The sequence below is a fragment of the Pezoporus occidentalis genome, unplaced genomic scaffold (genome assembly GCF_034315485.1).
Source record: "Pezoporus occidentalis ecotype Australia unplaced genomic scaffold, CSIRO_AGI_Poc_V1 ctg236, whole genome shotgun sequence".
NCBI classification, from domain to species: domain Eukaryota; kingdom Metazoa; phylum Chordata; class Aves; order Psittaciformes; family Psittacidae; genus Pezoporus; species Pezoporus occidentalis.
In genome coordinates, this window is record NW_026914244.1 from 892,034 (window position 1) to 913,655 (window position 21,622).

A 21,622-nucleotide genomic window follows, 5' to 3' on the forward strand; every position below is an offset into this window, starting at 1 on the left:
ATGCTGTCTCCCCAGCCTTTCATGGCAAAACATTCCAGGCTTCCCTCCCGTGGTGTGTAAGAAGTGAGTACTTTTGTTGATCTGTTTTAAGCTGATCTTCTAGCAGTTCGAATGAATGTCTCCTCCATCATGGGATATGGTGAATAACAGCTTTCTTTGTGTTATCTGCTGGCCTTTATATGGCCTTGATGAAAAACCTTGGATCACTCTTCCAAATTGAAGAGCCCAAGACTTAGACTGTTCTTATCAGGGCCCCGCTCTGTCCCCTTAGTAAGTTCTGTTGCCCTTTTCTGCACCTATTCTACTTGCTGTAGGTCCTCCTTGAGTTATGGAAGGCAGAAGCTGTGAATAGCCACATTATTTGTTTAAAAGGTACTTGATTTTGTACATTTTTGCTGCTCAGATCTAGATCAAAATCACTTGGTGTTTACAGAATAATTCATAAAGGAAGCAGTAATAGCAAGCTGGGCTTGTTTCAGGTAACACATTGGTGTCAAAGGCGTTAAGACGTGGTAACTGCAGTTATTTGACTGAACTACTTGTAAGTCACGCAGAGAAGTACAGACTTAAGTAGAATATGATCAGGGTCCAATATGATCCAAGGTTTGTGGCATTGATTTTAAAGTTAGTCTCAATTTGCAGGCTTTTGATTCTGCTTAAAAATGCTCAAATTTCACAGCTTATTCTGCTGTAGCGTTAGATTGATAAGTAGCAGTTCAACACCAAATCCACCTCTTTACCACTAAAAGACATTTCAAATCTGTTTTTTCCCCTGAGTTCACTGCAGAATCCAAATTTAAGCAATTGAATATTTCCATTTTAACCAGATCCAGAAAACAATAAAGAAGACAGCTCGCAGGGAGCAGCTGATGCGAGAAGAAGCTGAGCAGAAGCGTTTAAAGACTGTACTAGAGCTCCAGTTCATTTTGGACAAGTTGGGTGATGATGAAGTGCGCAACGACTTGAAACAAGGTTCAAATGGGGTACCAGTGCTGACAGAGGAGGAACTGACCATGCTGGATGAGTTCTATAAGCTAGTTTACCCTGAGCGAGACATGAGCATGAGGTAGGCTTAGTGTAAAGTACTTTCCTTTATAATAGTGAGTTACAAGTAACAATGTGTTTGTACTGTGGTAATTTAAAGACTTGGTAAGAAATTAACTCTCAATTATTTTTTTAAGGTTGAATGAGCAGTATGAGCAAGCATCTGTTCACCTCTGGGACTTACTGGAAGGGAAGGAGAAACCAGTTTGTGGAACAACCTGTAAGTATAAGTCTGTGTGCACTAAATTTCTGCCTGGACTTACAAATACAATGTCTGATCTGAGAGAGCTTTGGCAGTTGAAATAACTACTTTATTCAGACCTTAGATGGACTGTAACAAAATAACTTACTGAAGTGTGAACTTAGTGTGTAGTGTGTTTTGTTTTACTGATGCATTACTCTATTTAAGCTGTTCCTGCTATTTCAGCAGTATTCTGCTGCTGGTGGTGCTGAGTGGCAGTTCTTTGTTTTCTGGAAACCTGTGTGTAAACAAGGAGCTTTGTCAATAATGTGACCAAATACGTAATCTGACATGGCCTTTTTTAGTGTGATGTTTTGCTCTCTTTTCTCTCCTGGAAAAAGCATTCTGGTTTTGCCCTATTTTGGCTAACTCTAAAAATCAGGGTCTGATCACGCAGATGGAATTTCTTTACTGTTTTCTTGCAGAAATGTAAGTTTTCATTAATACATAGCTTTTGACATTAGACTAAGAAAAATGGCTGTGCTTGGCAGTTGTCTGTTTCTTGTGTCATGGGGAATTTTTGAAATCTCTTAATTGGAAATCAGTAAGAAAGTTGTAGGGAAGATAATCCTGTTTTGTGGGTAAAATGGCCAACAACATTGCCCCCTTTTAAAGGAATCAATTACCCTTATAACGTTAGAGTAATATTGAGCCATGGAAAGAGGTTTTTGTGTTCTATTTATAGGAAGTTAAATGATAGTATTGCAGTTGTTACCTAACCTGCTTTACTGAGAAGTGATACAAGGAGAGAACAATACTGTGTCCTTAATAAGATTTTCCCCTTTTTTGTGGCAGAACTTCAAATTATTTATATTGTTGAAATGAAATCTTTCCAGGAGGTACAAGGTTAGCATTTTTTTACTAACTCAAGTCTGAAGTGGTTGTGGTGTTAGATCTTTGAGAGCCCAAAGGTATGCACCACATACTTACTTCAAGAGGTGGCTGAAGCAGAAGGTACAGAGCTGGATTTCAGGAGGGACGGATGCTCATTGGAGACTGAGTCATTCTCTTACTGGATGGAGCTGGGTTGGGTATTGTGTCTGGATCTCAGGATGAGCTTTTAGTGATAATCACCTTCTTATAGGGATGAATGTTAATGTGTTTCTGTGCTGTTCTCTGTGTATGCATTGACTCATACAGTGATTATCACTTGCCAGACATGCTTTGTGAATTTTCCATTTTGAGTCTGTTTTGGTTTCTGTTGGCCTGCGCAGTCAGTAATGCTGCCTTGCCAGTGTGGCTGATCTGTTTTGGGTAAGACACCACAGCATTCATATGAGGCACTGAGTGCAAGCTTGTGCCTGTTCTGCTTACAAAGGCTGCTCTGAGCCACTACACCTCAGGGCAAGAACCTTCATGAAGGTGGTACCTGTGTAAAATTAGTTGTTTGTACTGGCAGTTGTTCTGTAAGGAATTGGCTTACAGTAAATTTGTTGGTAATTTACATGGGATCTTTGGGAAGGAAGGAAAAGATGTTTAGTATTAAGTTACTGTTAACATTTAACTTCTGTTTCCGTAGATAAAGCTCTGAAGGAGATTGTTGAACGTATTCTTCAAACTAGTTACTTCGACAGCACCCATAACCATCAGAATGGATTGTGTGAGGAAGAAGAGGCAACCCCTGCACCTGCAGTAGAAGACGCTGTAGCAGAAGCTGGTAGGATTTGAAGATGCTTTGTGACTACTCTATTTGTGTTGTACTGTCTTGTCTCTTTGGATTCTCCAGAATGATTAAATTACAAGTGCAGTTTTAAGCACAAAATTCACCTGTCTCTGAATTCTTTGTGTTTTGGATAGAAATGTCATTTTTTGATGATCAGGTATATCTGGCCAGGCAACATCTATAGGGACAGACAGCCAGTTACTCAGCCCTGCTCTTGAGCCATGAGGAGAGAAAAGCAGAGCTGTGTTCCAGAAGGGTTCTGTAAGGCTACTCCTGCCAGCTGCTACTTTGGAGGGGCTAATCCTTCCTAATGATCACATCGTAAATGTCTTCCGTCATGTGCAAGGAAGGGCTGAGCGTTCTAACTGCAGAGCGTCAGCTGGCTGAGGGAGCAGAGTCACTTAGTACTTGCTTTTGAATACTTATTTCAGCATTTGACTGCAATACGTCATTTGCTGAAATAAGAACTCAGGCTAACAGGGAAATTACTTAGAAGCAGGTTTCTGCAAATGAAAATATTGCCAGCAACTCTTTTCTGTTTTTCTGTAGAGTTTTATCAGTGTGATTTATAAACCATTTTTTTTTCATCCTTGCTATTAAAATGATAAAACATTAAAGTTCTGATTGCCTGAGTCTTTTCTATTTTTTGGTGGTTCATACCAGTTTAATCTTTTGTTAGGAGGGAAGAGGTTTTGGAGCAAACAGGATGCTGACATGCTTAAACTCTAGAATATGGTACCAAGCTTAAGAAGAACATTCATGACCTTTTCTCCTTTTTGAATATGTTGTGGAGAGAACTGAAATTCAGGATAGCTGAACATAACTCTTCATAGCAAGAATTTAAAGAGGCTTTTTTTCCTGTTTAATTCAGACATCTGAGAATCTTTGCTTTGGTGATTCTCTGTTCATGTCTTGGTATTTTTGCTTTCTTCATTCTGAGACAAAAGTTTTTATGTACTTTGTAGCATTAGGTTTGCTTCTGAACCCAGCAGATACTTAACTGCAAGTCAAGTATTGACTCAATATTGAGGCTCTAATTTCAGATCTGTAATCAACATCCTATCCCCTTGAAGATGTGTAATAAAGGGACTCATTCCTTAATATACAGTGAGCTTCTAACACTAGCTATTACTATCACTCAGGAGTAGATGTGTGTCTGTTCATTCTTCTGCCTAACTGCACTTTCTGTGTGCTGATAGTCCAGAACAGTTCTTTAAAGTACATGTTTTTTGATAAATGACTACTACAAAAAAGCATCAGACTTCTTCAAAATTCCACTTTTAGTGGGAAAGATCTTTTCATCATTTTGCATCTTCTCTGTCTGCAGCGTGGGTGTTTTTCACCTAAATGGTACATTTTTCTTGCAGAACCTGATCCGGCGGAAGAATTTACTGAACCAACTGAAGTGGAATCAACTGAGGTATTACTCACTGGAAAGACTGTCATTTTGTATAGCTTTAATGCCACTTACTTTTACTTTCATACCCTTTCTTATTTTTATTTTAGTATGTAAACAGACAATTCATGGCAGAGGCTCAGTTCAGCAGTAGTGAGAAGGAACAGGTAGATGAGTGGACAGTTGAAACGGTTGAGGTAAGATCTTGTGTACTGCAGGTAAAATTGCAATCCCTGTTTCCGCTGACTCACAATTCATGATAGGTTTTAGTATTGCACTCTTTCTTCCCCAGTATCTGTAAAAATACATACATTTAAGTAGGCTTCGACTCACTACTCACCCTTCAATTACATATTTAGCTCAGGAGTACCCAGTTTGGCTAAGTTTGCAGAGAGCTTGCTTTTGTTCAGTAGCCGCTTGCTTGCAGAATGGAACGTGAAAGTCATAGGCTTAAAAAGACTGAAGATTTGTGGTTTTTAGACTTTTTTTAAGGTAACTTTGCTGCAAATGTGGAACTTAAGTTTATCTACAAAGCTGCTGACAGCATGGCATAGTTGTCTGTTTCATTGAGCAGTTCCATGGAGAGAGAGCTGAAAATTAGTATCTCAACTAATACCTACTCTGGATTGCCTATGCACATAATTTGATGTTAAAATATGCTTGTATGTACATCCCTGCTTTCAGGAACTATGTTTCTTCAAGTATTTAACTTGCTGCTCCTTTGTGGTTGAGTGATTGTTCGCTTGTGATGTTTGTGGTGTGTTGCTATTGGGATCCATTCCCGGTTTAGTAATTTAGACTGTAGACTTAACTACATGTACAAGTCCATCATCTTACTATACTTAAATTCATGTTCTTCATGTGCTGGAAAGGACAAGTCACATGGAGTCATTCAAATGTTTGGTGTGTTGGAACTTGAGTTGTATCTGTCTGGTAGGAATAGGTATGAGCAGCATCTTTCAGGTGCTGGAGACTGAAGTTTTGATTCAGTTTAGTCTCTGCAGCAGCAAATTAGAGATGGTCAGTTTTTTTAACTGTTCTGTTGTGTCTTCAGGCTCATTCATGTGTGAAGTGTTTGTCATATCTTCAGGTGGTGGAAAAGAGAGCAGTCATTTTGATCTGATTATCTGCTTGTCTGATTTTACAGTCAGTCTGGCTGAAATTCGTATCTGATGGTGTCGAAGACCATTAAGAGATGTAGTAGCACTTAGGATGGGTGTGAGGCTTCTAGAACTTTGCTATGGATGCAAATGATTGATTTTGATAGTACCTTGTCATAGTATTCCATTTCCTTACTTCAAAACCCCTAAAGTAACACTGCTATTGAATGCGATTTAAGAAATCTCTTTAAAAACTGAAGATTGGCTTCAGTCTGTCTTGACTTACACCCAAATTACGTCTGTGTTTTTACCAAGTGCCCAGAGTATCTTGGACGTTTGGTTCTCTGTAGTTCTTCATATGAGTAGCACGGATGAAGAGATTAAGAGTATAGAACACATCCTAATGCTCAAAGCCTGTTGTGCTTCCCTCTGCTCTTAAACTGCAAGGCTGTATATTGCACAACTGAAAACTCAGACCCTTCCTAATGGGAATAATAATAATACGTGTTAACCGTGTTGGTGTGGTCAAAGAATTCAGGTTTTAGTTTTGTGTCAGATTGATCTCAGAAACTTGCAGTTTTCCACACGTCTTTACTAGTCAGCTAAATCTAGATTATATTGGCTTTGTTTTCGTAGAACAATATAATACAAAAGAATATACACTTCAGTTGTCCTTCCTGTCCAGATTTGTTGGACTATGTATAAATGAGCAATTTGGAGTTAGAGATTGCTTCTTCGTAATTAAGAACCCTATTTTCTGAGATTTAACACAAAAAGGGGAAATTGAGAGTGTCTTTGAAATTACTCTTGCTGTTCTTACTGCCAGCAAAATCCCATTTCTCATGGGAATGCAGCTGAATTGTCCTTAGGGAAGATGATGATATACATTGTATAGAGCCTTTGTCAGCTTGAGGTGGTTGTGGTGTCAGTATAATAAGAGCTGGGAACGATAGCTGTTAATTTTGGAAGCTGAAAGAGAACATTTAAGCAGAAGACTTCCATAACTGTTTGTGAAAGGGGGAAGGCTATCACAGACTTGTCTTTCAGTAACCCATGAGTGGATGTAATGCATTCAAGATTGCTGGGATATGCTTTGTTTGTAGGTTAAGAAGTGATGGTGTCTCACAATGACATTTCTGTATGGGCCTTCCTGAAGTTTTACATGAAGGAATTTGCTTGTGACTTTTTCTGAGCATATTTGCAGTTGGATTATATCATGTTTTAGTTTTGGTGAAGATGCCCTTTATTGGTAACAGCAGGGGTTTGGTTGTGGAGATTTTTGTTGTTAGCTTTTCTGTTTGATTGATTTCTATTGTTTTTTAACTGTTTCTTTTGTAAGATGTACCTGAATCTGCTTGAATACAAAGTTCTGTCTGTCTTAGGTTATGGAACCTTGGTTGGATGGACGTGTGTGCTTTGTGTGGAATTGGAAACTGTTCTGGGACTGCCAGAATAAAAATTCATTCTGGTTGGTTTGTGGTCTCATTAAACTTCTGGGTTTATTTTTCCTTTTTCTTTGCCCCCTGGCCTTCTTTATACCCTGTTATTCTCTTCTGATTGCGTCTGGGCAGCTCTGCCTTGAGAATGTCAAGGGGCAGGGTGTCAAGAGGTGAGCATGCAATTTGATGAGTCAAATATGTTCTGCAGAGGTTCAGCTCTCAAAAGTTTCACCTTGCTGCTGTGGCTCTGAGATGAATGGAGATGTATGGTTGGGTAATAATTTGCATTTTGAATAAGGATCCTTACATTTGAGTTGTCTCTGCACCATTTTCATGTAGCAGACAGTTAGAAAGCTGGTAACTTTAGAACTACAGCCTGTCCATTGGCTACTTAATATGTAAAACTTGAAATTTTTGTAGTAGTTTCATCCTACTATGATTATAATAAGTCAAAGTACCTGGTAGTGGTAATAAGACTAAAGGAATAGGCCCTAAACAGTTCCTTTTGCCATTAAAAAAAAGATGTTTTCAAAAGAAAATGTAATACATCAAGCACCATGTGAAGTTAGTACAGTACTATTGGTGAAAAAGGAAAATATTAGATTTTTTTATCCCTGTTCTGTTTTCTTGGTTATTCCAGGTACTGAATTCTTACAAATGACTTGGGCTTCGTAAGTTGAATGATGGTGCTTAAATAGAGAATGGTTTTGGCAATAATGTTGTTGGAGATGAGTAGCTGCTGGTTTGACCTTTCAAGTTTCACCCAGTCACCTGGCTTGCATTGTTGCTTTACTTTCATTATTGGACTTTGTAATGTGCAAGAGGTGTAGATGTGTGCTCTAAGTAACATTGTCAGGGGGAAGAAAAATCCACTTACAGGGCTTAGTTCCTAGTTTGAAAGCAGTCCATCATTTGAAGTTTGGGGACTGTAATACAGCAGGGCAGTTGTGCTTGTTTTCCAGTGTGGAAAGCCTTAGGATGTACATCCATGGGAATTGTCAAACTGCTTCTCTTTGCATGGCTCATACTGGAGATATGGATCTGAAGGGGATCTTAAAGAGGAATGTACGTTGTGGCTGTGTTTTAGTTTAGTTATTTTTTATTGCTTCTTAATTTTCTATTACAGATGGGTAGGGATTTGGTTAAAGAAAGAGTCATTGGAGCTTGTGAGGTGGTGTTCTAATTAGAAACCAGATCTTTTACAGAAGTATTTGGAACTTCAGGTGCATTTATGCTCATTTGTATCTTGTGCAATTGTAAGTTTAAGGCTTGCCTGTTTATCTGGAAGATGATTAATAATTAAAAGCTCATGGGAGTGCAAAAGTGATAGATAAGTTATTGACAATTATCTTTTTAAAGGACAGTTGTTGACATGAATGCAAACTGAAAACTGTTCTTCATGTAACGGGAGTTGCCTAGAGAGCAAAACTTATTAGGAACATTAAAACGCAACTTTGAGCAGCTCAGCTGTCTTTGTAACTATCTGTTTGCAAGCTGTTTGATGATGGATGTTTTTAGATGCTCATGTTCAGCTTTCCTGGTTGCTCTGCTGTCTTTGATAAGGTGGTATTTGAAAGCATGTTGCTCTTCGTTGTACCTTTGTTTGTGCGCCGTATTGGAATACAGCCAGTAAATCTGAGCTTTCCTGCTCACTATGAGTTTTGCTTCTGCTTCTGGGCTTCTGGTGTCCCCCCACGGTGCTGTCTTGCAATCTTTCTATCATGCAATGCTGCCTGCTGTTCTCTGAGAGCATAAATCAGCTAGCTAGAATGACATTTGAGAATGTGGCCTAGAGGTGGCTGTGAAAACTTAAAGTTTGAAGTCTTTAAAAGATCAAAAAATTCTGACTGTACTTACATTTACCAAAGATGTAGGAGACAATAATTGTTCTCCACCTGTGCATATATCTGAAACTTAATCTTCCCCGACTTTAAATATCCAAATGGTGATAATTGCTGTCTGAAAACCTGCTCTAAAAGAAACCCCCATAATATTGAACAATTTTTTGTTAGCACTGTTCTTAATGGGGAATAGAGTAGATGGAAAGAAAATAGAGCACAGTCTGGACTTTCTAATCCTATTAAGTGCTCAGACCAGTAGCTGGCCACCAGTATTGGCATGACTGTAGGAGGATGTAGTATTTTTCTTCAAGAACACTATAGTAATTACATCCATAACGAATTAGGCAATAGCCATAAATTTCAAGACCTACTGAGTCACTTCTGTGCAATGTTCCCTTAAGCTGAAATTGCAGTTGCTTGCTTTTTTCTTGTTAGGTTGTAAATTCGCTGCAGCAACAGACACAAGCTACATCTCCTCCAGTTCCTGAACCTCACACGCTCACTACTGTGGCTCAAGCAGATCCTCTTGTTAGAAGACAGCGAGTACAGGACCTTATGGCGCAGATGCAGGGCCCGTATAACTTCATGCAGGTATGATGAACCCACCCTACTGTGAAGTTGGAACCAAAGAAAGAAAACAGCACTTCCTGGCTGTTAGGCATGATTTAAAGAGTCTCCTGTAGTTCATTTGAAAGATACAGTGGTCTTGCAGACAGTGTTAGTGCTGTATGGCAAGATCTCATCCAAAGCCTGCACATCTGTACTGCTGTCAAAGTACAACTAGAAGGTTATTTAGCTATTTGGTCCTTGTCTGTGTTAAGTCTACAGAGGAGGCAGAAAGCTGTGCATCACTGGGAGCCATTGTGTATTGTGCTGAAGTGAGACCAGCTGTAAAAGATCCCTTCTCTATTGTAGTTGTAAATTTTGTGTTATGAAAAACTTTACATGTAAAGACAGTAGTTTTTGGGTTGCTTCTTGAAGGCTCCCTCCAAAACGCTAGAACAGCTAGGAAAACATTGGAAGATAATGGTTGTATCTGAAAAAGCCTCTCCTTCACAAAAAGAGCAGACATCTTAGTAACAAATGAGGCATCCACTTCTTCTGTTCCTTTTGTTTCTTCCTACAAAGGGGTAATTTGGGATAAAGAATAAAGAACAGTTTGCCACCTATTCTGTCTGGCCATTAAAATCTCCCTCCAGCTATCTTTTTCTCAGTTAATGTATAAATTAACTGAATTTTCAATGTAATAAATATGTTTTTGAAGGGCTTAATATCTTGATTAAAATGGTTAACCCAGCAATTGTTTAACTGTGAAATAAACCTCTTTACTGGGACCTGGCCATTTCTGTGTTCTGAATATTTCTGAAATACAATAAATTGGATTAGATTTGATTTTATGTTTTTCCCTAGGACTCTATGCTGGAGTTTGAGAACCAAACACTTGATCCTGCTATTGTGTCTGCACAGCCCATGAATCCAGCACAGAATTTGGACATGCCACAAATGGTTTGCCCTCCAGGTTTGTAATGGTAAATCCTAAACATAAATACTGGGGAAGCCTGCAGGTCACCTATTAGAAATGCTTCAGTTGCTACTACATAGTAGAAGGGTCCTCAGTAAAAATACACTTTCAGAGTGCTGTATTATTATTTATCAGAAATGTGATTGTACTTTTAAAGAACACTGTAGGCTTCTGATTTTCACTTGCTTCTAGGTTTTGCTTGGGAAGGTGGAACATCTTCAATATTTTTTAAATGGGCGAAATAAGAGTTTTGTGTAATCTTTTGGAGATGTTGGATGGGTTTGGGTAATTGGAAATAACTTTGCATGGAAATTGTAATTGGAATTTTAAGGATAGCTTGGCCATGCTAGGAGATAATCATTTTTATGATGATCAGCTCTCAAATAACTGAATTAGAAAAGATGGCAGTGCTGTTCTGTGAAAGGTTTGATTGTGCTATGTAGTAAGTAAACTTATTTTACTTCAGTTCATGCCGAGTCAAGACTTGCCCAGCCTAATCAAGTTCCTGTGCAACCAGAAGCTACACAGGTAAAATGTTTAGCAAATCGTATTTACATTTATTTCAGGCTTGATTGATACTACAGTAGGATTGAGTTCCTAATTATATGAGAAACTCAAAGCTGAGGTTCTGATTTCTGATCTCCACTGTCTCTTCAGCATTGTTGCATATAAACATCATTATATCCAGTTTTTTGTGCTATGCAGACATTTGAGTATCTTCCATAATGGAGTCTTATCAGGCCAGGTTGGATGAAGCCTTAGGTGGCATGGTTTAGTGTGAGGTGTCCCTGCCCATGGCAGGCGGGTTGGAACTGGATGATCTTAAGGTCCTTTCCAACCATAACTATTCTGTGATTTTCCTCTTTGGCAAACAGCTGGATTCAAGGGTGAAGTATGAGTTTCCTGAGGAACTGCACTTCTAATTTGAGGCCTCTTAAACTGGAAGGCACAAACACAGAAGCTTTGTGCTGCTCATTCTAATGGCCTAGTGTGTGGACTTCTCAGCAGTTACCAGTTCTTTCAGTCTATGGAGCCCACCCCAGCCTTCAAATTTAGTGTGTGGATGTGATTTTCATTTCACAAATTGGCTTCCACTTGCCTGTGTGTTAGGCTGACATCACTTACAATCTGTATTCCATGTGACAGTGGTGAATTTTAAGTGTGGTTTTGCATGATTGAGAGAAAGGACTTTGGAAATCTGCTTTCTGTAGTTCTACTCTAACATAGCAGTTTAACTTGAGGCTTCTCTGTGCATTCTGTGCAAGATGAAGTAATAATTAGATGTGTCAGTCTTTCTCTAGCAGTGTTTTTTTTTGTGTGAAACCATGTGTAGTAGTATTTTTAATTTAGCTAGAATAAGTTGTCCTGTATTTGCTTCTTTGCAACAGAAATACCAAAACCAAAATAACTTGGTTCCAGGGCAGTCTGTATCTGTCAAGTGGGTGTCACCACAAATAGATTTAATGGATTAACTGTATAGTTTGTGTTCTATTAAGGATTTAGTCCCAGTTGCTTGCTTGGATACTACTTTAATACTGGAGTTGTAGAGCACTCAGATTGAGCTTCAATGCTGCTTTCAGCTGAGCTTTCCCAAAACTCCTGTTAAAGTAGCATCTCTTAAACTTGCTGCTGCATTGTATAAATGATGTATTCACCTTTTCATTAAACTATGCCAGCTTAATACTGAACTGTCTAGTGATAAGGAACTTCCTGATTTTGAATTGAGCATATGTGGCACCTCTGAGGGACTCTGCTGGTCTCAAGTAGTAAGTCTGATCCTGTAGATATTTGAAAAGCAAAAGACACAATCTATCCAGATTTTTATCTCCGAGTAAGAATAGTGTTACTTGCTTGCTTTATCTTGTCCAGATTAGATCTGCAAGTTTTAAGTCATTTATTTGTACAGAAACAGGAATGTGGTTCTTTTTTTTCCCTTTGGTTTCCTGTGTATGTACCTGCTGAAGTGGTAGCATTCTTGGCAGTTTTGTTTTGTAAGTGTAGGCTGTTCTTTTTGGCAGAGAATTCTCTCTGCACCAACTTTTATTTTACTGCTGATGATATCTGTGGGGTTTTTCTTCCTTGCTTTCCTTACCCCAAGCAGTGCTGCCAGTGATTCTCTTTGGGATATTACAAGCAATAGCTTACTGTACCTCTTAGCTTTTGAATGCTCAGCAAGGTGATGTGAACACACCCACCAGTTGTTATCAGTTGCCTCTTGAAGTCCTTGATAGCCTTAAATGCAAAGTCCTCTACTTTGCTGGTTAGAGTTTTCACTGGACTCTGTGCAGAGGAGCAAAGGCTGTAAAATGAGCAAATCCAGTCCACTGGAAAGCAGCCCTTCTCAATTGCTCTATGAGCCTGGAGTTCTCCCATTTACACTGCTGTATATTCCTGTCTTTCTTTTCCCATGCTTACTGTTATTGTGGTTAGGATTGTGTAGGGAAATGAGGAAAAGGATATTCTTTAGTAGAAGCAAATACATGTCCAGCCAGTTGAGAAATAGCCACAGAATACACTGTGGCAGGGGGCGGATGGTGTGACATGTTTAGAATACATGTCAAGATGAGGTGGTTAAATCTCTTACTTGTTAAAACAGTCTTTAATTTATAATAGTTGTAAAGATTTGCTGGAATAGAGACTTGAGAGTGCTAATTCTAGAGCTGATACTCTTACTAAAACTGTGTGTGAGCATCAGCTGGCTTTTGGGGTTTATTTTATCAGGTGCCCTTGGTTTCTTCTACAAGTGAGGGATATACAGCCTCCCAACCCATGTATCAGCCTTCTCACACAACAGAGCAACGGCCACAGAAAGAATCAATTGACCAGATTCAGGCAAGTCTTGATCTCACAGGGGGTGGGAAGGACTTTGCTTGCAGGTGGGATCAAATGTTAGTCTATGGTTCTCTGTAAATAAAGATGTGGCTTTTAATTCTCAGTCACCTGTAGATAGGACTGCTTCAGTTCCATGTAATTTCAACATTTTGAAGCTATCTGTGACCAGTTACTCCTTCATAGCAAGACTTGTAATAAACAAGATTGTTTAGTTAGATGCCAACGTGAGCATCAGTGTTGTTGGCTTAAGAAATGTGATTTATGTTTTATACGTTGGCTAGCGTTTAGCCCAGAAACCTTGTTCATTCCCCCCTCGAGTTTTTCTAGTTGTGTTTCAAGTTAATGGAGGAGAAGACTGGTAGATTTATGTTCTCCCATTAAGCTGTTGTGATGAGGCTGTTCAGCTGAAGTAGAAAATACTCATTTCTTGAGGTGAATATGAGGGTTGTCACTTTTTTATGTGGTGTTTTGGGTTTTTTAAAGTAAGGGTTTTAAGTAAAATTATGTAGTATTATGCAAAAGCTGCTTAAATGTTGTGTGTTTTAATTGTTAGGCTTCAATGTCACTGAATGCAGACCAGACCCCGTCATCATCATCACTTCCCACTGCATCCCAGCCACAGGTGTTCCAGGCTGGATCTAGCAAGCCTTTGCATAGCAGCGGAATCAATGTTAATGCAGCTCCATTCCAATCCATGCAAACAGTAAGTAGTAGATCAGTATAGAGTTCCTTTATTTTGATAGTCATTCTTTTTCTGTACAAACAGTGGAATCAGTCTTGTAATTACGTAGAATAGTCTTTGGTTATTCACATTTGCCAGACTTGGATAATTCTTTATATGATGCAATGAAGAATTTTAAGAAGTGAATTGGACCAAAGAGCTGTTTTTCTCACGTTGTAGGTATTCAACATGAATGCACCCGTTCCTCCTGTTAATGAGCCAGAAACCCTTAAGCAGCAAAACCAGTACCAGGCCAGTTACAACCAGAGTTTCTCCAATCAGCCTCACCAAGTAGAACAATCAGATCTTCAGCAAGAGCAACTCCAGACGGGTAAGGTTACTTTAGCAAAAACTAAAATGGCAGTAGCCTCAGTAAAGCAGGTGATCATCAGGGTGTGAGGTCCTAGATGATGTTGCAAAACATGTCACACATTCTCAAATGTCTAGTCTTGAAAGCCTTCCCCTCAGTAATACTGGAGTTTGTTATTCTGGCTCGGTGTGAATGCCCAGCTGGGGTTGAAATTCAGTATACATCTTGCCAGCTGTTAAAGAATTGGTTGGTTCAGTTTTATGTGGGTTAAAAAAAAAAACCCAAACATGAACAGGATTAAGGATTGTTCTAAAGATGAAAGCAGTATAGTGGAGGACTTGCTCTGCTGGTGTTAAGGTTGAATGCTTAAAAAAGATTGTACCATATGATATGACATTTCAAAAAGGAAATAGTAAGCTAGAATTGAGAACAAATACAGATTGGTTCTGACAGATGATGGAAGGTTCACAAAGATCTAGACCTTTTTGTTAGCTAAAACCGGTTAGACATGGTTTGAAATCAGCAGGCAAAATGCTTTCCAACTTGGCAACAAACAGTAAAATAAAGTCTATGTACAAAGCTATTCTTCTCCCAGTACTTCCTCATTTTCCACCGAGATAAAATGTGCAGATGCAGAGGGGGATTTTGAGTGAAGGACACAGAAAAGAGATGACAAAGGGTGAAGTGCTAACTACCAGACATGGAGTGAGGAAAAGGAGACCAGTCCTTTTTCTCAACTGATTATGATCTTGAAATCTGCCTTGTAGGTTGTGATACTGGGATGGGTGGATAAGAAGAGGGAGAACCAAGTTTCATTTTTTATCTCTATGGGTTTTGAGCCATATTACACTGCAAGGCAGAAAGACAATCTGGGGAGTGCTGGTGTGGAAGGTGGGCCATGCAGTATTAAATGCTAAACTTAGTGTAACAGTAAAGGGAACTCATGAGACACAGAAAATGCGATGGCTTTAGAACAAAACCTGCAGACAGTAAACACCCCAAAGGATGGCCATTTCATGCATTCCACAAGAGTCAGTGGGAAGCTGGGAGAAGGGAGTATCTGCGTAAGTTCCACAGCACTCTGTGATGAATGGGGTAGACAGAAAGTTGCGTTCCCTGTTGGGAGACTTTCTGCAAATGAGAGGCACTTCCTGCTCACAAATTGTGAGATCTTCCTTCAGCATTTAGTATCAGGTTACATTTTACAGCTGTTTTGCTCTTACATACAGAATTAATCTTTTATTGCGCTTACTGAGCCTGTAATCCTCAGATTGCTTTTGTAATCCAGTGATTCCTGTGAATATGTTGTGGCATACCTTACTTCAAAGAGGTAGTCGTACTTCAAAGCACATATAATCTCAAGTTGTCCATCCTGTTCTTGCCTCCCCCAGCTTGTATGCAGTCAAAACATCAGCTTGGTTAAAATGTTCCCATCAATCCCACCTTAGCACAGCTGAGAGAGAGAATTTAGTTGGTGAGAGCAAGTATTTCTTGGTGGCTTTCTGCCAGTTCAGAAGGGAGAAAGTTACAGAAGTGAGTTAACTTACTTGTAACTGGGGTGGGTTTTTTTGCCCCTAGAGCATGTGTTGTTGATTTTTAAAGGGTTTGAAATAACACAGGAAAATTGCCCCTGTATGAGGAATACTTGCTGTTGACTTTACGCTAGGTACTTCTTAATGCTGACTCATATCAACTCTCTACCAGTTTTAGGTTGTTTAAATATTGTGGGATATCTGGCTAATAAGCTTGATACTTAATTCTGCAAATGATTTTTCTTTGAATGGGTGAGGATTTGAATGTTGAGTGTGTGAAGTCTGTATATGGGAACATAAATGCAGACTCTTATACTTCATTTTCTCCCCCTTCCTCCCTGTCCCCCATTCCAATTTAGTGGTTGGTACTTACCATGGTTCCCCGGACCAGACTCATCAAGTGGCAGGTAACCACCAGCAACCTCCCCAACAGAACACTGGATTTCCACGGAACAGTCAGCCTTATTACAACAGTCGAGGAGTGTCTCGTGGTGGCTCACGTGGGGCTCGTGGCTTAATGAACGGTTACAGGGGACCGGCAAATGGATTTAGAGGTAAACAGCTTTGTTAAACTCACTCGTTTCACTTTGACTTCTTTCTGGAAGCAGAGTGTCAAGTTAAAAGTGTTAAACCAACCTGTCATTGTTTTAATACTGTAATAGTAGCTCTGTAAGATACTTAAACTTGCAGTAAAAAAATCCATTTGCTTTAGCTAACTGAAATTTGAGGTGTTTGGTTTGGTTTCCTAGGAGAATGTAACGCAGAAGCATCTTTCTTCTCTGTTCTGTGCTGAAGGCTTAGTGTTAATTTGATTAGGCATGTCCTGCAAGTATAAGCAAGCACAGAAGTATCCAACAGTTTCACAACCAGCAAGTGAGGCATTCAGATGCAAATTGATATTTCAGAAATGCTTTTTATTTTCAGTTATGGTAAAAGCAGTGTATTTTAGACTTTTGTGTTTTATATTGAGGATAGGTTGAATAATATGGAAATACTAGAACACAGACATCCAGAAGTCATTAATCTGAGAGAATTAACAGGAGCAGAGGAATGATAACTGTAGTTCTGGATAAATATGAGAGCTGTTATGATTCCTGGAGATTACTGTGTGATGCTGTCAATGTTACAAAGATGTGTCTTTTGAAATGGGGGAGAGAGGTGTTTTCCTTGTCAGGTAGTCTGGGATTAGACTAATGGGTCCAGCGCTGTCTGCTTTTGCCACGTTCTCTTCCTCTCAAGTGTTTGGAGAGTAGATAAGAAACCTGTACAATAAAAATACAACTGAGAGTAGTAGGGAATGCAGTTGATTGCTACATGTCTGCTTAAAATTGATCTGGATTGCAGCATTAGATCCTTGGGACTGGAGCCATCCTTGGACATGGTTCTCAGCACTTGTAAGAGGCTTGGCACAGGAGCAGCTTCTTGCTCATGTTGGCTGTTGTGGCCTTGCAGGTCACAGCTGGTACATTTAGATCCTAGTATTATGTTTAGCTCTGGATTGAATATGTAAATAAAGCCTCAGATCACTAGAGAAATGCATTGACTTGCTGCTTCCTCCTCCCAGTTCTTACTATGTCTTCATTCTTGTAATACTGTTAGCACTAATGTTTGCTTGACTTGCAGGTAAACTGTACTTACTAAAGGTTTTTCCTCAGGTTTAGTTAAAATGCTGTTACTGCTTTTCTTTAAATGGCAGCATAAAGTAATAAGTTATCATTTCCAAGTGAAAGATTTGTGCCCTGTTCCTTAGGAGGATATGATGGCTACCGTCCTTCCTTTTCCAACACTCCAAACAGTGGTTATACGCAGCCCCAGTTTAATGCTCCTCGGGATTACTCAAACTACCAGCGGGTAAGCTGCTATTGTGTTGTGACAGTCTAGAAGTACCTATGAAAAAGCACAGTGAAAGCACTCAAGGGCTTTTTTTTATTGCTAATAAAGACAAAAAAATCAGATACTAAACAGAAAGAAATAGACTATTGAATGGCTGATTATGCTTGGGAAACATGTACTGTTTGGCTGATTATTCTCTAAAGGAGTTAGTGTAGTAAGTAGAGCAAGGTTGCATGAATTATAAAGAACTCTAAAGTGAGAAGGAAACTTAAATCTGTTGAAATGAACTTTTCAGGTTTGTTTGGGGTTGCCTGTTTCTGGTACTCTGAAATTTGTGTAGAAGTTTGTTGTTCTGAAGGAAGTCTGCTCAGTTTGAGCAAAGCTTAGACTGACTGGAGGATGTCTTAACTCTGCATATGCCCAGACAAGTATTTGTAAGCAAATGAGATGACATTTTGATCCTGCCATTAAAATGTCATTTCATTTATTGACTGGTCCTTCAGCAAATGAATCTGTTTGACCTCTGGGTAGCTTGAAAAATTGGAACACTAAATAAGCATTTACATTTCTTATTCATATTGAACTGCGTAACCTGTAATTGGAGAGAGATTTTGGCATTGTATGTTTTATTATACCTACAAGGTACTAGCAGGAATAAGAATTCATTTTTCTAGTACAAATTTAGACCAATAAAATACTATATGCTGAAGTCACAGGTGTTTTGTCAGGGCATATTGTTTGAAAAGCTCCTTATTTTATTGGCTTCCCGAAACATAACCAAAGGTTAGGTTTAAAGTTTTAACTTTATTCATTTCTTTGCTTCAGGATGGGTATCAGCAGAATTTCAAACGTGGCTCTGGACAAAGTGGACCTCGGGGAGCTCCTAGAGGTAATTCCTGAGTACTGAATAATGGGTTTGGGTTGAATGGAAGGTTTTGCTCCAGCTTCTGGAGTTTTGGGCTTAAAAAGTGACCTTACTCCTTATTCAGCAGGTCACAGTTGAAGAATAAGCTTACTTCCCTCTGACATCGGAGCTGACCCTGCTTTTGAATCAGGGTTGGAGGACCTCTTGAGGTCCCTTCTGGCTAGAATTGCACTGTGATCCTTTGAACTTGGGATGGAAGTCAGCTGTTAAATGAGGAATTCTTTGACAAGAAGTTAAAACAACAGTTGCTTTTGATACTTTAAATGTAGCAGAACTATTTAGTTGCCTTTTATTAATGAAAGCCTTAAAGTTTGGTTTTTTTTTATCGTGACTTAAGATCTGCTTACTTACATGCATTAGTAACTTGCAAAGTAAGTCTTACTTATAAAGCAGACATTGGCCTTGAGCTGTCAGCCTACAGAATTGCATGTTACTCTGTTGCACTGAAGGATGTGCTGCTGCATCTGTTGCAGAGGTCTTTCTTGACCTAAGCATACAAAACTTCCCTCTATGCTCATACGTTCTCTGATCCTGCAGAATTTAGCTTACAGGGGTGTGTTGTCATAAGTTTGCCATGTATCCGTCTGCGAAAACCAAACAAAACCCCCACGTACATAATGAGGCTTTAGTTGAACTTCTGCATTTTATTTTCAACCCTATTTCCAGTTTGGGTTTTTTTTGTTTGTTTTTTTTTTAGTAGGTTTTTGATGAGACTTTATTCTGTCTCAGTGCAGGCATTTCCTTTGGAATCTAGAGTTATCACTAGAGCACCTTCTCAGTGAGGACATCTTGAGGCTGTACATTCCACTGTCTGTGAAACAAATAATTGCCTTACATGACTGCAAGTTTTTTACTTCAAATGGTTCCATTTAGTTACGGGGAAAGAAAGTATTGGGATAAAGCTGAAAACTGTAAAAGACAGGTTGTACACTGTTGAGTTTTGATTTGAAAGAGCTTTTAGAACTGTATGTAGTCTAGATACACACCTGGGATTCTTACACAGTTTAAACCAGGGTTTTTAGGAGGTTTCTTCTTTAAATAACCTGACTTCATGCAAAATTCAAGAGCCTTTTTGTGTTTTCTAGGTCGTGGAGGGCCCCCAAGACCAAACAGAGGGATGCCTCAAATGAATGCTCAGCAAGTGAATTAAACGAATTCACGGGATTACATTAAACGCCAAAAACACGCTGGCCAGTGTACTATACATGTTACCAGAAGAGTTATTATCTATTTGTTCTCCCTTACAGGAAGTTTGTTGTAAAGGGACTATTTTCATTACCCATAATGACAGGACTACAGTTGCCAGCTTTATATTACCTGGATATTGAAAGGAACGAAACAACGTTTACTCTGCATGTTCTGTCCTAAGCATCATCTTGAGCCTTGCACATGAGATTCAGATTCCTCACCCTTGCTAAGAGTAAGCAAAAAAAAAAGGCAATTTTCAGGGTGATCCAATCTCCATGGTTAACTGAAGTGGAAGGAAAAAAGCAAAGACTCACTTCTGACATTTGAAAGTGATGTAACAAATTTGTATAAAATCTGCAAATTCATAGATTTACTGTGATGGCAGTTGACAAAACGTAACGTTCCCATGAAAGGATGGAAAAGGTGAAGTGTGGCTTGACAGAGCAAGTGCATTTCAGCTTTTTCATACTCAGTTGAAGCACTGAACAGTTCAAAGGTGTGTGATGATGCATATTTCCCTAAACAGACAACTGGGCTTATAGCCAGCTCTTGACAAAGAAGCAGCACCCTTAGCTGCAGCACTCCTCATCACCAGGGCCCTGTTCACTGTGGCTAAGGATTTAAGATCGCTTGCATAACTGCTAATGTAATTGTGTAATTATTTTTAAAAAGAAAAGAAAATATGGAAAAAAAGAAAAAAAGCTTTGATTTGGCATTTCCAAAAGAATTTTGCAACAAATGTGAGAGGAAACCTGGATGGCCACTGTATATTTGATGTGAAGTATTTAGATTCTCTCTTTGAAACACTTTTTAAGTTTCTTTGATAGCAATGACTTTTGTAAGGATTGGTATTCTCTATCATTCCTTATGACTTGCACATTGTCTGTCACTAATACTTGACCTTGCTGTATTATCACCTAAATAACTGATGCCGGTACTGATGGAAATCTCTAATGGATAATCATAACACTTTTGGTCACATGTCCTTTTGTCTTTCCTGCAGCCTTGAAGGTTTTAAGAAATCTCAAATGCCCGCTGCTGCTGCCCTTTTAATTGCTATCTTTTGAAAAGCACCAGTATGTGTTTGAATTGATTTCCCCTTTTAAGGGAAATGACAGCCAGCAGTTACAGTTCTAATGGTATAAGCAAGACAAATAAAACATGTTTATAAAAATTGTATCCTGGAACACTGGTTTTCAACGACTGAAACAAGTTTAATGTGATGGGGTGACATTTCGTAACGTTTTGTTTGGGGTTTTTTTTGCCCTGATAGATTCTCTTTTTTTCCTGACTACATGTAAATGCACCTCCTGTGTTTCCGATTTTATTCTAATAGCTGTGATTTCTGGGGAACTTCTTTCTACGGACTTTTCCTTTTCATCAAGGCAGCAATGTATAAAAGAAATGGCATAAGACTAGGAGCTGGAAAATACCAAGTCTTATTCAAGTTTTACTGCATACTTGTGATATAATCTTTGGAAAAATCACTTGTGCCTACCTTTCGCGCACATGCACTCTCTCTGCAGTGGGGAGAATATATTGATAGCTGCCTCCATAGAGGTGTTGGTAGTTACGTTGCATTCTATAGCACATGCAAGAAGAAAAGTGCTATATATATGTTAAGTTTTGCTCATCCGGTAATTCCTACCTGTGGAAGGGTGAAATTAAGGAACAGCTACATGTTGTTTAATTGTTGTATACAAAACTGAAGGTTGTTTTCACTCAGAGGGTCGTTTCTACTTTGTATCACAACTTGAGCTTTCCGAACTTGTAGTCAGCTATTTTGACTTCGTTGTGAAATAACCTGAAACTCCATACAAATAGGGGGTACTATCACTTTCCCATGTTCTGTGTGAAGAGTACAAATGAGAAATGTTTGTACTGAGAAAAGTGAGAAGCTTGTGAAGACAATATTCCACACCAGACATCTTGAGACGATGCTGATGGTTAGAAGAAGTGGTTTTAGTCAAAACCTAGAAACATTCCATACCATACAATATAAACTGCAGTCCGGTGAGAAGTTGCTGTTCTGTGT

At 39.0% G+C, this 21,622-nt stretch overlaps 1 protein-coding gene across 2 annotated transcripts in view; it reads left to right on the forward strand.

Annotated features, from left to right (window-relative positions):
- CAPRIN1 (cell cycle associated protein 1) overlaps positions 1 to 20,766 on the forward strand; it is a 33,195-nt gene extending 12,429 nt beyond the window's left edge. Inside the window, exons 5-19 of one of the 2 annotated variants that reach the window (XM_062621945.1) lie at positions 828 to 1,066; positions 1,182 to 1,264; positions 2,805 to 2,942; positions 4,316 to 4,368; positions 4,455 to 4,541; positions 9,160 to 9,315; positions 10,135 to 10,243; positions 10,713 to 10,774; positions 12,968 to 13,078; positions 13,632 to 13,781; positions 13,980 to 14,130; positions 16,001 to 16,195; positions 17,392 to 17,492; positions 18,300 to 18,363; positions 19,485 to 20,766. In XM_062621945.1, the coding sequence (XP_062477929.1) occupies positions 828 to 1,066; positions 1,182 to 1,264; positions 2,805 to 2,942; positions 4,316 to 4,368; positions 4,455 to 4,541; positions 9,160 to 9,315; positions 10,135 to 10,243; positions 10,713 to 10,774; positions 12,968 to 13,078; positions 13,632 to 13,781; positions 13,980 to 14,130; positions 16,001 to 16,195; positions 17,392 to 17,492; positions 18,300 to 18,363; positions 19,485 to 19,549 (1,764 nt within the window). In that variant the 3' untranslated portion in view covers positions 19,550 to 20,766. The remainder of the gene's footprint in view (positions 1 to 827; positions 1,067 to 1,181; positions 1,265 to 2,804; positions 2,943 to 4,315; positions 4,369 to 4,454; positions 4,542 to 9,159; positions 9,316 to 10,134; positions 10,244 to 10,712; positions 10,775 to 12,967; positions 13,079 to 13,631; positions 13,782 to 13,979; positions 14,131 to 16,000; positions 16,196 to 17,391; positions 17,493 to 18,299; positions 18,364 to 19,484) is intronic. The other variant, XM_062621946.1, reaches the window with a different exon arrangement.
- The last annotated feature ends 856 nt before the right edge of the window (positions 20,767 to 21,622 follow it).